Source organism: Peromyscus eremicus, chromosome 8a (genome assembly GCF_949786415.1).
Source record: "Peromyscus eremicus chromosome 8a, PerEre_H2_v1, whole genome shotgun sequence".
Lineage (NCBI taxonomy): Eukaryota > Metazoa > Chordata > Mammalia > Rodentia > Cricetidae > Peromyscus > Peromyscus eremicus.
Window position 1 is genome coordinate 49,466,052 of NC_081423.1, and position 15,637 is coordinate 49,481,688.

The window sequence follows — 15,637 nt, forward strand, 5'->3', positions numbered from 1 at the left end:
CACTAGGACCACGGAGCCAAAGAAGATTCTTGAGAAAAAAAGCACATAAACACTTAGGCACTGCAGCTAGGGACAGCTGGGGGGCGAGGGGAGGGCCAAGGCTTGTGATTTAGCTGCTCTAAATCCTACCATGTTCTGGGGGTCCAGGCAGTCATAGGAGCACTCCAAGAAGACCTTGTACATCTCCTCAAACTCCTTGTGCATTTGCTGAACTTGCTGACTCAGGGCGTTTCCTCTGATGCCACTGAACTCAAGCTTTTCCAGCTTGTCGAAATCCAAGGCTGTCTTCAGAAGACCCTATGAGAACAATTCACAAACAGTTAAGGGGACTATCACCACCCTCCTCCTCACTACTGAATGGAGGAGACAGAAATGACAGGGGTTGTAGTTGCTTAGGAAATGCAAGGGCTGGTCAGTTTTTTTTTTAACCTTATTATTAGATTGGATTCCTTAAACTCCATAACAAACTGAAGAAAAAGTACAAATGAAGTGGATTCACAGAAGCCAGAATAAACAAGTAAATCATAAAATGTATGCTTCAGCATCTGTGTCCTGTTACAAAGTATAGAAGATGATAATAATTGATGGGTTTGGCTTGAATTTGTACTTTAAAAAGTAAATGTCAAGCCAGGCATAGTGATACACACCTATACTCCCAGTATTGAGGGGACAGAGGCAGGAGGATCAAGGTCAGCCTTGTTTAATAGTGAATTTGAGGCCCCCGTGTTTGAGAGGATATTGATAGGCAGTAATCCTGCAAACAGCCTGGAGTACCAATTCAGAGGATGGCACTGGTCTTCTTGCAACTCCCTCTACCAAATAAGAATCATTCCCCTCCACCCACAACATAAGTGTCCTGGGGCATGCCAAAACACATTTCCATCTCAGTGACTTACCATCTCTTTGCTGAGTTTCTCTATCTGGCACAGGGTAATGGTAACACTCCATGACACTGTGGTGGGAACTAACTTGAGTTGAAGTGCATGCCAGGACAAGTGTGTATTACTGTCACCATTGACACACCACATCCCACCTGTGCTCAGAATTAAAAGGCAGATGGATGACGTAGCTCAAAAGCTTTGGGGAGGAGTCCCTCTCAAGTCTATGGAAGCCATGTCACATCTAATAATGTGAATGCATTCTGAGCATGTTAAATGGGGAAGATTGAATCTATCCCTTGTGAATACCTGTTTAAAATCACAAAACCTTCAAACCAAAGTGTGCTTGCTGTCAGAACCCTCAGTCTACGAACCTGTTCCTCTCATGGAGAGATGAAGGTAAAGGTTCTAAGTCATTATGCAAAGAGTTTGTGAGGGCCCCTGGGAAGGGCCCTCCAACACAAAGAGGTTGGAAGGGTAAGAACGGGTGATAGTACCACACCTGCGCTGTGAGACATCAGGTCCTGTCTCTACTCCAAATCTTCCCATAGCCAGTGGTCACTGCTGCTACTGACACCAAGTCCAGAAGTAATGACAGAGGCACAGCAGTGAGGAGGAGCCACCCACTTCCCACCCAGCCAGGAGGTCACCCAGGAAGCCTCTGGCAGCCATTCAGAAGTCTATTCATTCATCCATGCTGCAGCACCATTAACAGAAATCAGCAGAAGAGGCAGGACGGGGACAGCAGCATAGGAGAGACAAGGGCATGAAAATCAGAGTTTCTGCCTCCTGTGTGTGCAGGGGGGCGGTGGTGAGGGAATCACTGCTTTAAAACACTAGGATTTATGTCATAGAGAAAGCACCTGTCTAGCATGGCGAAGTCTCCAGTTCTATCCTCAAAATTAGAAAAGAGAAAAAGGGGGTTGGGGGGGAAGGAAGGAAGGAAGGAAGGAAGGAAGGAAGGAAGGAAGGAAAGAAGGAAAGAATGAACTAGAAGAAAGCATATGGAAACACTTCAAGACATCAGTGTAGTCAATGGCTTTTTGGCTAAGACCTCCCAAGCAGAGGACACAGAAGTGAGAGCAGATCTATAAGGATGGATGAGATTGCCAGCTTCTGCAGAGCAAAGGAAACAATAGAGTGAAGAGACAACTGTGAATGCATGAAGGATTACAAATAATTCACACAATAGGAAATGAATATCCAGATATATAAGGAACTTTAAAAAAGTTGGTAACCAAAAGCTAAATAATCCAATTGTAAATTGGATAAAGGACATGAATTAGACACTTCCTGTAAAAAGAACTATGAAAAACGTGGCAAGGATTAGATGGACCAGTGATGTCTCAGCATCAGCTACAAAGGCTATGCATGGTGCAATAGAATTAAAATTGATATCTTTTGTGCTAAAAGAATCCACCGGTCATCAGCCCAGAACACATTAGGAAGATGGTAACATTATGTGCAACATTTGATAAGCAAATGTTCATGTTGTGATTCCTTGCATAATCATTAAAAGGGTAGAGATAACACATATAATCCAAATACCACAAAGCCAGTCTAATGCTTTTACCTGGAAGGGAGGAGAGAGTTTGAACCATGGAAGAACACAAAAAGGTGTCTGTGTGCTAACAATATTTTATTCTTGGCCTGCACTGATTGTGGGGGTGTGGTAGTTTGTGTGATCATTATTCATTAAAAGTTTATATTTACATTTTGTTGAAAAAAAAAAGAAAATCAGGGGGCTCTCAAGTTTTTGAAAAAATGTTCAACCGCACTAGATTTTAAAGAAATGCAAGTCAAAACGGCAATGAGATATCAGCACAGTTAGGTTGGCTGGAGTCCAAAAGACACAAGCTAACAAATGCTCACAAGAGAGAGCAGTATGGAGGGTCACCAGGCAGCTGAAGATGGATCTACCGTAAAACCCCCATTCCCTTCCACATAAGTATCCAAAGGAAATTATTTCAGAATGTGAAAGAGACACCTGCACACCCATATTTGTTGTTGCACTACTCACAGTTAATGAGATATGGAATGACCCTTATGTCCATCAGCTGGCGAATGGGTGAAATTTGTTATAAATAATGACACTTTATCATGGGGTGAAATTGTCAGATGCAGGAAGACAATAAGCCATGTTCTCTCACCTGTGGATGCTAAAAACAGCTCAATCAAAAAGTGCAGTGGTGACTTCGAGGGACAGAGATGGTCAGAGCAGGGGTAGGGGTGGAGGTTTGATAATGGGTACATACACACAATCAGACAGGAGTAAGGTCTAGTACTCCGACAGAATAGTGGGGAGTGGTGGTTCATCATAACCTACTACACATTTGATAAGAGAATAGAAAGGAGGAACCCAAAGGCCCCATAGAGTAATGGGAACATGAAAATTATTGATCATCCTGACTTGATAACCTGTATTGCACAAAGTATTGAAATATCACAGTGTACTCCATAATACTTACAGTGATTGTATGTTAATCAGTAAAAGACTTGTAGGTGGTTAAGACCATGTTAACCACTCTGGTTTGATCATCACACCATATACACATGACATATTACCACAACCGAGTCTCATAAACTTGCACAATTCAAATAATCATAAGATATGGGCTGGGAATGCTAACACATATATAATTCCACTACTTGGGAGGCTGAGTGAGGATCATGAGTTCTAGGCCAGCCTGGGCTACATAGCAAGACCCTGACTCAAAGAAACAACAACTGTTCAACTTTATATGCTTAGAGGAAAACAAATGAATTCTACTTGGATGCAATTGCCTTTGATGGTAATTCCTATCTCTAACAAGCTGCTTAGTTTTACAGGAGGAAAGTATCCGTGCCTTGGACTATTTCCCCGTTCTTCACAATTATGTGGATATCAATTTCAATTTGTTAGGAAATCCTCTCTAACCATGTTTAAAAGACAGATGCATCTTGATACATTTGGTTATAGCAGAAAACAAGATGATAATTTCATTATACTCTTTGATTTCTCAGGAAGACTTGAAGCATGTTTCTAGGTGGTCAGCAGGAGATGTTTTCTTGATAATATAAGCAGGAGGTCACAGTATCCAAACTGTACTTAGTCATTGTGTTTTTGAAGAAAGTCTAGTTAGTGACTTTCTCCAAAATTCTTTCTCCATTCTAACAAACGGGCCACAGTTTCGCTGCAGGTACTACAGATGTTACAACAGGCTGTCAGTCTCTGCTGCCACTGCAGACATCAAAGAGGACACTGGATCCCTAAAGTCAGCTGTAACCTCCCACTGGGGTATCTTATTAGGAAATGATAGATATTTATAATGTTCTATCTAACTTTATAATGCTTTATCTAACTTAACAAATGTAGAGTGGATGACACATTTATTTGGGGCTCATTTGAAGGTTTGGGGGGCTTTCCTTCATCTCCTAGCGGCGGGGCTTCCCCTTTTCCCTCCCCAAGCACCACTCTTTCTGCTCTTTCTCTGCTCTTTCTGTCTTAGCTTTCTTCTCAACTCTTACTCTGGCATGGTGATATTTAATATTACGTTGTGTTATGTCATTTTTCTACCCATCTCTCCCAGGAGGTTACAAATATTCAATCAGTACTTGTTGGATGGAGGCACATTTTCTCTGCTTTGACTTAGCTGCTGCCCATCCAGCAGGAAGTGACAAAGTGACAGAATACCTAGCAATCGCGACTGCCAAGGAGTTAGTGAGAATGAGAAAAGTTGGGTGGACAAAGGAAAGGCAGGACACCTCAGTGCTGAATGGGTCTTTGACACGTGCAAGGTAGACACTCCTGTGGTCCTAATTTGAGGGGAGAAACAAGTGTCTCGGTGAGCAGACCTGGTCTCACCATGTGGGTTGAAGTCATTCAACTGCTGATTCATAATCATTTTAATCTATAAAAAAAAAGTGAGCAGTCCCTGGGACGCTGTCAAATAAAGCAAACCATCTACTTTTCAGGTAGTCTGAACAGAGTGGGTGTCCTGAGCTCTTTATCACTAGGAAGATTCTGGTACAATGTGCAGTGGACAATGGAGAAATAATTTCTAGAGCAGTAGACATAGAGTTTGCACATTGATCACAACCCATCATCAATTCTTAATTTAGATGTAGGCTCTCTTCACAGCCCATTTAAAAGTCTTCAGTGACAGATAAATGGCAAATTTAAGCCAATAGGGTTAAATATTTTTAAATGTCAATGTTTATTAATCCCAGTAGTAAAACCATGAAATGCATTATGCTGTGTACAGGATGTGCCTATGAGCCTTGGAGCTAGGATGCATATCATTGAAGAGCTGTGACACTTATGTTCATACAACCCTGGTCCTGCTCTTTGCTGGCTTTATAGCTTGGAGCAAGGCATCGAGATTGTAAGGCTCATTTGCCTAGCCTGTAGATGGGAACAGTGATATTTAATATGCCCCGGGATTGGGGACAGTAATATTTAACATACCATAGGGTTCTTCGGAAAGGACCCATGTAGAACATCAGTAAAGTGTCACCATTATAATTAATAATAAGCATCCCAATGTCATTAGATCCTGGATAAGTAATGGCTTATCCAGGAGACACTCTGCTGCTCCTTTGTAGCAGGTATCACAAAGCATCCTGGGGTCCCAGAAGACTTACTGGGTTGATTTGGACCTATTGTTATGAAAAATGATGCAACATTTAATGGTGGTGGCAGGTGGAGAGATAGGGTTCAATGTGTGCTCTGGCCCATGAGATGGAGAATCAAACTCAGATGTAATGGCAAGCTTCACCAACGGTTACTCTATTCCCGAAGGAGAGGTCAAGCCGGCTGCCCGTCTTAAAAGAAATGTCTTCGGAATTCATTAAGGGATAGCACAAAGCAGATACTCACAGATGAAAATCTCAAAAGGTCATTTGAAAAAAGACTGTTTTCTTTACCTTTCGACTGCCACCGACCTTATGCAGCTAATGGTCTCACACGTGACCATGTGTTCAAGCTGGGCTGAAAGGGAGGCCAGCCCAATTAGGCTAGGAATGAAAAGAGGCTGGGCAAAGTGGCTGGAGATGGCAGAGGGACCGCAAGGAAATGCGGTGTATCAGGTCAGCTTATTACCTCTCTCCCCGCTAATCACTCTGCATAAAGCCCCAGCAGGAAATCATTTCGTCTCCAAGTGAATCACAGCAATTTTATAATGAAAGAAATGAGGGCTCTCTCCAAGCTGCTCCCCGCATCGTTTGCAGGGAAGAGGCTGCAAGCAGAAATATAAACAAGAATGTGCAGATTCTACAAATATTGTGGCATAAAAGCAAACTGTGTGTGTGCATGTTTGTGTGCATGCATGTTATGCTCCAGTATGGCTCTGGGAAGTAGGATGAGTCAAGGAATTCAGAGACTGCTTTTCTTCAGTTCCTTGACTGTTCATTCGAACTGCAAAAGATTTTTTATATATTGGGGGTTCCCTTAGGTGAAGCCATGAAGTCTAATAAAGGCCTTCCATGGAGTGGGACCTAGAACTTTACCTAAGTGACCTACTTAGTTACAAAGACCTAGGAACTACATGCCTCAAAACAGAATATACAAAGATAGAAAAGAATATGGAGGAGTTGAAATAAAACCCCAAAGCCAGGTTGAGACCCTCAACAGACAGGCAGGGAGGGAAAGAGGGTGAGAGAGAGGAAAAGAAAGAAAGAGGAGGCAGGAGAAGGACAGAGAGAGAGAGAGAGAGAGAGAGAGAGAGAGAGAGAGAGAGAGAGAGCACAAGCCAGCAGGGGAAGGAGATGTTTACAACTCCCTGGAGAATATCAAAGTTGGATGAAAAGAATACATGCTTCTGGGAACAAATCCCAGATCAACATTCTGCGCTGGATGACTATGGATAAATTAATTGACGTGTCAGGTTGAACTGTTTATTAATGGGTATTGATGATTAGCTTTTCTAATGACTGCAACGACACATGCTCTAACAAGAGAAAAGTTCTCGTATGTGTCATTTCTCTATGTCTGTAGTCCTCAGTTTCCACGGCAAGGAGTAGGTCACATGGTGCTGACCATGAGGAAGAAGGTTGGTACCCTGCTGCTGTATTGGGAAGCGCTTGTTCCACATAGCACACACTACTCACCAGCACAGACCCTCCTTACTGCACACCACCTCGGCCTCCTATCTTCTTTTAGCAAGCACCCAGAGGGAAAGCATGGACCTGTACCACAAAATTCTTTTGCATAAAAAAAGGGGGGAGGGGCAAAAGCAAAAGGGTGAAGAGCATTACGGAAGAGAGGAGAGAAGGCTGGGAAAACTGTGGCAATTAGAAAGCAGCCCCTTGTAATCTGGTCCTCAGCATGAGCAGAGGAGGGCTGAATGCACCAATGTCATTCACGTCACTTCTTCTATTTATTAATTGAGGGTGCCAGCATCGTGGTGATCACACATCGAATGAGAACAGAAGATGAAGAAGGTTAAGTTCATGCTAATTCCTGCTGGAGAGAAGCAGATGAATCCCATTCCAAACAGGCATTGATCACTGTGCTACTCAGAATGTTAACTAAAGGGCTACATGAAATATGCCAGAAGATAATCGATAGTTCCCTGTCCTGCATCACGGAGCCGAGGAGGGAAGAGATGGGGGAGGAAGGAGACAGCAAAGGGCAAGGGGGATGAATCGGAGCTAATGTTGGAGAGATGAAAAATAAGAGATGGAGGAGCTGGGCCCAGGAGCAAAGGAGTAAGGGCAGAGACACCACTTAGGAGGGTCAGAAGCACAGGGACAGAGAGCAGTGGGTATCCAAGTTCCCTCCAGTCAAGCCAGAGTAGCTGCTCTTTACACAACTGGGCCTTTGGTTCAGAAAAAAAGAAGCTGAGAAGGGACAACAGTGAGGCAATGGCTCTGGGGAGGTAGTGGCCAGGTAGGCTAATATTTACTGATACTCCCTGCAGATTAGGTGCCCTTATGTTAGAATAGCTGTCTATATGCAAAGCCATACCATTAGTATGTGCAGACCAGGCTGAAGACCCCTCCCCCGCAGTCCCTGGAAGCTTGTTTCAAGGCTGGAGAGCCTGCAAACAGGACTGTTACAATGCTACAGAGGTAATTATTCTTCCATGGTCAGCCCAGAGGCCAGGGTGTCCATCACCTTGGCTAAACAGTGAGGAGTTGATGTCGGAGATGAGAGGAATGATGAGTGGAGGGGGAAAGGAGCAGGGGCTGAGCAGCAAAAGTTGTGCTGGAAACAGCTAAGAGAAAATGAGGCATTTAGGATGACGCTAGATATCAATTATTAATACTCCCCTGATTCTGATGAAGGGTTTAAGGTATGCCTTTCATAAAATCTAGCTTCTGGCTTTCTCTCATATATTTTTCTGCCTTTATGTCTTTCCCCAGTGAATTCTTTTTCCAGTTCAAAATTGATTTCCTCTTGTGCTCTTTGCTGTTTTTCAAAGCTCTCCTGGGTTAGGGTCTCCTCCTCTCTTTTGCTCCCAGTAACCCAAATGTACTTTTATTATGACATTCAATTCACCTTAGGAAAGTTTACTGATTCTCGATCTTTCTACCCTGGATGATCTGTGCTAATTTGTCTCTTTTCTCCCATGCCATGACTATATGCTGAGAAAGTTATTTAGGCAAAACTACGTTCTATTCATCTTTGGATCCCTGCACTTAGCTCAATGCCTGGGGATTTTTTTAAATATGCATTTTTAAAAAAATTGACATGAACAGATTTAGTCCATTATTATTTTATCTTTGTCATCTAATGGTTTGTTAGGTTTGTTACAGCATTTCTACAACACATCTTTCTCTACCCTAAATTTCTGCTACTAATAGCTACAACAGAAGTGAATTCCTTCTCTGTTCCTTGGCTATTGGTCTAATATTGAACTAGACCCTGAAGTCCTCGAGTTACTCCTAATATGTACTTCTTATTGTGACCCTTATCCTTTCCACAAAAATTCCATCAGATTCCATGAGTTACCTTTCCTGGATAAGTGTGGCTACTAGCCCTAAGCAAAGAAGCTTCTCTTTACAGCAAATGGAGAACATCACAGAAAACCACAAATGGACACAATACAGAGATCAATTAATTTTTAGGGAGCCCAGCTCTAAATGGATACATCTATTATCATCACAGCCTCTACTCAGAGAAGTTGAAAGAACAGAGGCTGGAAAAATTGTAAGAACCAGAATACCAAGAAGTCTGCCAAGAAATGTCCCTCCTAGAAATGACTGTATGAAAGAGACCAAAAAAATGTAATATCAGTGAATAGGTTAGCATGGAAGCAGGGAAAATTCATTGGGTCCCACACCTAGACAAAGACTTATAGGCAACTAATGTCTTTTGGGAAGAGAACTCGCATCTCCCAGGGATAAGCCTCCTTATTGGTTGTCCAACGCAAAGTGGCCAGTCCTAAAACCATATACACACAAACAACAAGAAACAGATTCAGCAGGTTGTGTATATATTTGTACACATGCACGTAACAATAATAATAAAAAATAGGCTATCAACTTGAGAGTTGGGGAATACATGGGAGAGGTTCAAGAAAAGGTAGTTGGGAATGGCTGGAAGGTAGAAAGGAGAGAAGAAAAGCGATAAAAGTATTTATAAAAAAATTATCAAAACTTAGTTAGTAAGGCCATAGCTGTAAGACACTAAATTCTGAGATTCAAAAGCAAAAAGAAAAGTCTCATATCTTTTCTTCCTAGTTCTTAAGCTAAAATTCATATTCGTTTTTAAATATTTGGCAGGAACGACAACTATGAGTAAGCTGTGTTTCCTTTGCCCAGGGAGTCACCAGCGTTAGGGACTTAGAGCCACTGAGCAGTCTAGGGGTGGAGGGGAAGTTCAAAGCCACTGGCCTGTGAGAATGGGCAGCTGTATGTAGACCTGTTCTCTTCCAGTTTTGCACACCGGACTTTCCAGCCCAGGTTTATTTGCAAACAAGCTAAGATAGCAGAATGGTTTCTGGGACTTTCTCCCTAAGTGCCTATGATCAAAGTCCCCAAATGCTGACAGAACCACCAATGGTTGGTGGCCAATCCAAATGGCAGCTATTTACTGAAACTTTTCAACAGTCCTGACAGCCGACCACGAGTGAGTGATTGTCTAAAGTGTAACCCCACAGGCTCTCATGTTCAGATGCTTGACCCCCAAGTGGTGGTGCTGTTACCAGGGGCTGTGAAACCTTTAGGAAGTGGAGCCTAGCCAGTAGACATAAGGTCACTAGGGGCAGGCCTTCAAAGCATATAACTTAGCCCCTGACCTTTGCCTTGCTCTCTGCTTCTGTTTCTCCTTCGACCATCTGCTGCCACGTGTTCCTGTCACCACAGATGGAGCCCATTCTCACCCCGACTTCGCCTCCATGATAAACTAAAACTCGCTGTTATCATGAGCCAAAAAAAAAATCTTTCTGGTCACTCGGTAGCATTTGAGGTCTCGTACTTCCTCCTGTGTTGGACTGGAGCCTGTGGTGAATGAATATACTCACCTCTACCACACACAGTCGGCCCAAAAAGCTATCCAGTCGTACAAAGACCAAAGACGCCTGGAAATCCCATCCCCTGACTTCTGAGTCCTCTTTGAAGTAAGTGTGGAGATGTTCCCTTCTGTCCTCAAATGCCCATTTGAAGAAGTTTAAGGTGTCTGAGACCACTTGCAGTTTTCTCTGACTTTCTTCTCTCTCACTTCTCAGGAGGTCTTCTGGGCTGAGGTAATTAGAGGCCTGGGATGTAGATAAATCAGTAACCGTGAATAAAGTGCCAGGCACAGGATATCCCATGACTGTGTCAACACTGTCTCAGAACTAAATAATTGTCCAAGTAATGCTTTTCACAAGTGCAACACAGAAAACTTCTGACCAAGTTTTCAGTTCCACAGGTGATCTTGGAACAGTGTTTAAGCCCAACAGTCTATGGTCCTTCAGTCACAGTGTGTTGAACGATGTTGTGATTGGATATGTGACCAGTCAGAGACTAGAAGGCATTATGGGACGTGGCTGGACCAGCTGGGTCTTGTTAGTTGTTAATCCCCAAATATTCCTCTGTGATTTATTGACTTGAGAACAAGATATTTTGATTGAAAGAATGCTTTGTGTCATATCTAGTTTTCAAGAGACTTAAACCTTGGAAGTGGGAAGCTAAGCTACTGGGAGCAGCAGAGAGTACTGGGTTCGGGAGGCATCATCTGAAACCACAATGTAAGTCAGCCTGGAGCCAGCCTTGCCTCAGATTTTCAAAGCACAGGAGATAATATGTGTTCTCTATTGATGCTCCATTTTCTTAGGTCTCCTTATACTTCCAACGTTCCCATGGATAGTGATAGTGACACGCAGGATCTGTGAGACAAACACCACAGATGTGGGTGCTGCTGTGGATGTGCTTGGGTAATTAGTCAATATCCTGAACCTCAAACAACATCTTTAAATAAGTAATAAATTCTAGGGCCCCCTTTGTCCCTTCATCTGATGTCTGACTGGGATTATAAATATAATACCGTTTTGTAGCCTCAACATGCTCAGTGGGTGCCAGTTACGATGAGTCATTCTGTGAGCTTGCTCGTTGTTTTCTTAGGGTTGATGGTCCATAGGTGCCCAAAAGAAGTCAATATGGAGGGAAGGTCACCCAAACCAAGGCTTGTAGTCCCACTTACAGAAACACTCTTTAAGATCCATACTGCCCTAGTGCTACATGAGTCCCTAACAGGGGGTAGGGAAGCCAGTACAATGGCACACAGCTGGACTCCCATCTGCTTGGGAAGGCAAGGCAGGAGGATTGCAAGTTTAAGTTTAAGGCTAGGCTGAGAATTTTAACGAGGTCTTATCCCAAAATTTAAAAATAGGTTAACTTGCTGTTAGAGTGCCCGTATCAAACATGTGAAGGGCCTTGGATTCAACCACTAAACAAAAACAAAGAAAAAACAAACAAACAAAAACCTACCAGCAGCAAAGAAAAAAAAAAGTAGAGGACTGTTCTGAGCAACCAAACAGTAGCATCTCAAAATGTCACAGCTAAGGAGCTCTGAGTGTGTGTGGGGCACAAGCATCCTTGGCATTGTGACACTGAAACTTCTCCATCACCCCGTGAGATGGCTCCCTTTGTGCTGCAGTATTGTAAAAAGACAAGGAGGCACAGAGCAGGCAAGTGGCTCGCCCTGGAACACACAGCTCACATATGCTAAGGCAGGAGCGGAATCCCTCGGCTTCAGAGACTCCCTTCTGAATTACCAGGCTCTGTTGGTGACTTCATACAAATCGTTCACACCCATCATGAACGAGGTTGCATTTACCAGTCCTGTCCTTTGCCTCACTCAGGGCTTAGGCAGAAAGCAAGAAAATACTGGGCCACCCCAGGGTGTTAACAGTACCAAAAAACCTCTTTGTGAATGGCTGGCTTGTGAAAATATATAATTCAAATGTGAGAATTCTTTGGGCTGCCATGACTTCCATGCCTAAGGAAAAAGTACATTTTACTCTTCTCTGTGCCTTTCTTTGTGCCAACCAGCCCCTAGGGAGAAGTTGCTGGGCTGCACAGATCAGCTTACCTGCTGGATGAGGAGGTTGCAGATTTCCTGGAGCAAGACTGTGAGCCTCCCTGGGGAGCGGTACCACCTGCAGGTGGCCCAAATCAGACAGACCACATGGAGCAGAGGCCTCAGCCTGCCCTTCACCTCAGGAAACTCCATGCTTTCTAGGATGTCCAGGTGTCGCTGGAGTGGCAACAGGTGCACATGGATGTCCTGGGCCTCTGTCAGGGCTGGAAGGAATTAAGAGATGGTCAGCTATCCTTGCTGGGGTACCACCTCACTCATAGAGCCCCAGTGTATGGGAAGCGAAGGGTTGGCAGAGTCAAGACTGCAATTTCTTCCCGACCTGAGAAGATGGAGAAGATTATTTCAGAAAACTTCCAGGCTCTTCTGAAGAAAGACTGAAATTCGGAGCACTCTTAGAATGATGGACTAGGAAAATCTCGCTGACAACAGTCCTGTATCAGGATTTCTTCCTGGCTTTCCCAGCCTGTCTTAGTCAGGGTTACCATTGCTGTGATGAAACACCATGACCAAAGCAACTTGAAGAGGAAAGTGCTTATTCAGCTTACCCTTCCACTTCACTGTTCATCATCAAAGGAAGTCAGGACAGGAACTCAAATGAGCAGGAACCTGGAGGGAGGAGCTGATGCAGAGGTCATGGATGGGTGCTGCTACTGGCTTGCTCTTCATGGCCTGCTCAGCTTGCTTTCCTATAGAACCCAGGACCACCATCCCAGGAGTGGCCCCACCCACAATGGGCTGGGCCCTCCCACATCAATCACTAGTTAAAAAAAAAAATGCCTTACAGTTTTCCTACAGCCTGATCTTATGGAGGCATTTTCTCAACTGAGGCTCTTTCTTCTCAGATGACTCTAGCTTGTGTCAAGTTGACACAGGACTAGACAGCACACAGCCCCAGTCTGCTGCTCTATTTTGGCAGGTCCCCTCCCTTGATAAATGTTTGCTGATGACTTTGATGCTGGTACCACAAAGATGACATGAAGACAGATGACGGGACAAGCCCAAAAGACTGTGTCTTCAGATGCTGATCCAGACACCTCCCAACTCTATGACTTTGGACACATCTAACATCTATAAGCTTCAAAACTAGGCTGATCTGAATGGTAATTTCAGGAGTGATGATAACAGAAGGCAGTATAAACAGCATCTTCCTAGAGAGCAGGGCAGTGCCAGGACTGTAGCATACAGTTAATGAACATCAGCATCTCTGGTGAGTGTTTAATAGAAAGTTTCCTGAGTGCTTATGGAAAAGAAACCACAGGGAATGGAGGAGTAGCGTGGACTGGAGATGGCAAGATTCTGCTGGCTTTCAAAGCCAAAGAACTGTCCTACCGTTCCCTTGAACACAGCTCCGAGGGAGAAGCCTTCAGCGATCATCTTGTGGTAACTGATGGGGAAATGTGGTAAAGCTGGTAGCACTGACGTGTGCATAGCAACCCAGAAGAAATGGAAGCTGGCTTGAAGGGAATATCGGCAGATGTTTCCCTCCTAGGCAGGTAACTGCTGGTGTCTATGAGAGCAGGTGCTCTTAGGTCATATTATTCGGATCAGGCTCCATGTCTACTCTAAAGGAAATTTAAAATATCCCTGATTTAGCTGCAACCTCCAATATACCAGGATTTTTTTTCTACCACTAGATATTACAGCATCCCATCAGGCCTAAGTAATTCCCTAGGCTCACTGTGTGACTCAACCAGCCCTCTTTGCTGGAACAAAAGGAGGGTTACAGTACCCCTGTTTATTCTGAACCTCTGCATCAATTGCCCTGAGGCCCAAGGGACACATGATAAATGGATATGGATGCTTGTACTTTATATCCCAAGTAGTGTATTGGAAGCCACTGTATGAGCCAGTCAAATGACCTGGCACTCCAATGAAAGTGATAATATTCTATGTGGGAGGCTGACAGTGAGTATTAGAACCACTGAGTTGAGGCAGAGGACTATAACATCCAACAGCCATTTGAAAGGGCATAAGACCTGGCTTCACGTGTGCTGTTGATAGACGAAGTTGAGACACGTACATATCAGAGGCAAAGCTGAGGCATATGCACAGGAGTCTCCTCTTCATGTCACCCTATTTGAGGGCCCTTTCAAAACTCAAATCTTTCTTCATACACCTGGACACCGAGACATAAACTTGATTGTTTTAAGACTATAATATTTGAGAAAGCATAAACTGCTCCCTAGATCAATCAGGAAGCAATTACCTTGATTGGAAAACAAAAACACCAGCAACAAACAAAAACAAATTAAGATGGATAGAGCTAGGATTGTGCTTGGTGTTTTTTGTTTGTTTTGTTGTTAAGATTATCTATTCCTCAATTTCTGAAGAATATTCGTTAATAGCCCCATTTGGATCCCCAAAGAGAAGGATTCTGAAGACTCTTACATGAAATGGCGTGGTATTGGCATATAAGCTGCACACATCCTCTTGTGTATGTTGAATCCCCTCTCTGTCACTTATATCTAACACAGGGACAATGCTGAGTAATTGCTTAACTGCATTTTCTGTGTATATTGTGCTGGGGATGGAACCTAAGGCCACATATATGTACAGCATTCACTCTATCAATGAGCTTCACACTTAGCCATTATGTTAGAATTTTTATTTAAAATTTTTGAGAAATTCATACATAAGTACTATATATTTATATTACTTCTACCAATCCCTCCTCCCCTTCAAACTTCTGTCATGCTCCCTCACTCCTTCTCAGATTTGTGACCTTTCCTCCTTCATTATAGGTACATGCACACACACACACACACACACACACACTATATATATATATATATATGTATATATAATATATGTGTGTATGTGTATGCATGCATATATGTGCATATATATGACTCTCTCTCTATATATATATGACCTACTGAGTCAATCTGGTGTTACTCCTATGTAGGTGTGGTTAGCATTTACCACTTGGGATTAGATAACCTATCACAGACCTTGTCCCTGGAGACTTATTTGCCCTCTCTCAGCAGCCACGGATTGCCTGTAGCTCTTCATCAAGGGGTAGGACCCTGTAAAATTTTGTAAAAAATTCTCTGTCTATGTTGGCATGCCACCTGGTGTCACCATGCAGGCTTGCTTCAGGTACTCATATCGTTGAGATGGCATGGATAGAAAGCTCCCTGTCATGTCTAGAAGGCACGAGGTAGCAGCAGACATCTGGGTCCTGTGGCTCTTACAAACTTTCCAGTCCCCCCCCCCTTTTCCAGTTTTAGGGGTCATATCATTATATGTACCA

General features: G+C 43.4%; 1 protein-coding gene across 1 annotated transcript in view; it reads right to left on the reverse strand.

The window, feature by feature from the left end:
- Positions 1-15,637, reverse strand: part of Dnah9 (dynein axonemal heavy chain 9) — a 346,197-nt gene that overhangs the window by 308,143 nt on the left and 22,417 nt on the right. The window contains exons 5-7 of the mRNA XM_059270927.1: positions 12,376-12,587; positions 10,325-10,558; positions 130-297 (exon numbers count right to left, since the gene is read on the reverse strand). Coding sequence (XP_059126910.1) covers positions 130-297; positions 10,325-10,558; positions 12,376-12,587 — 614 coding nt within the window. The remainder of the gene's footprint in view (positions 1-129; positions 298-10,324; positions 10,559-12,375; positions 12,588-15,637) is intronic.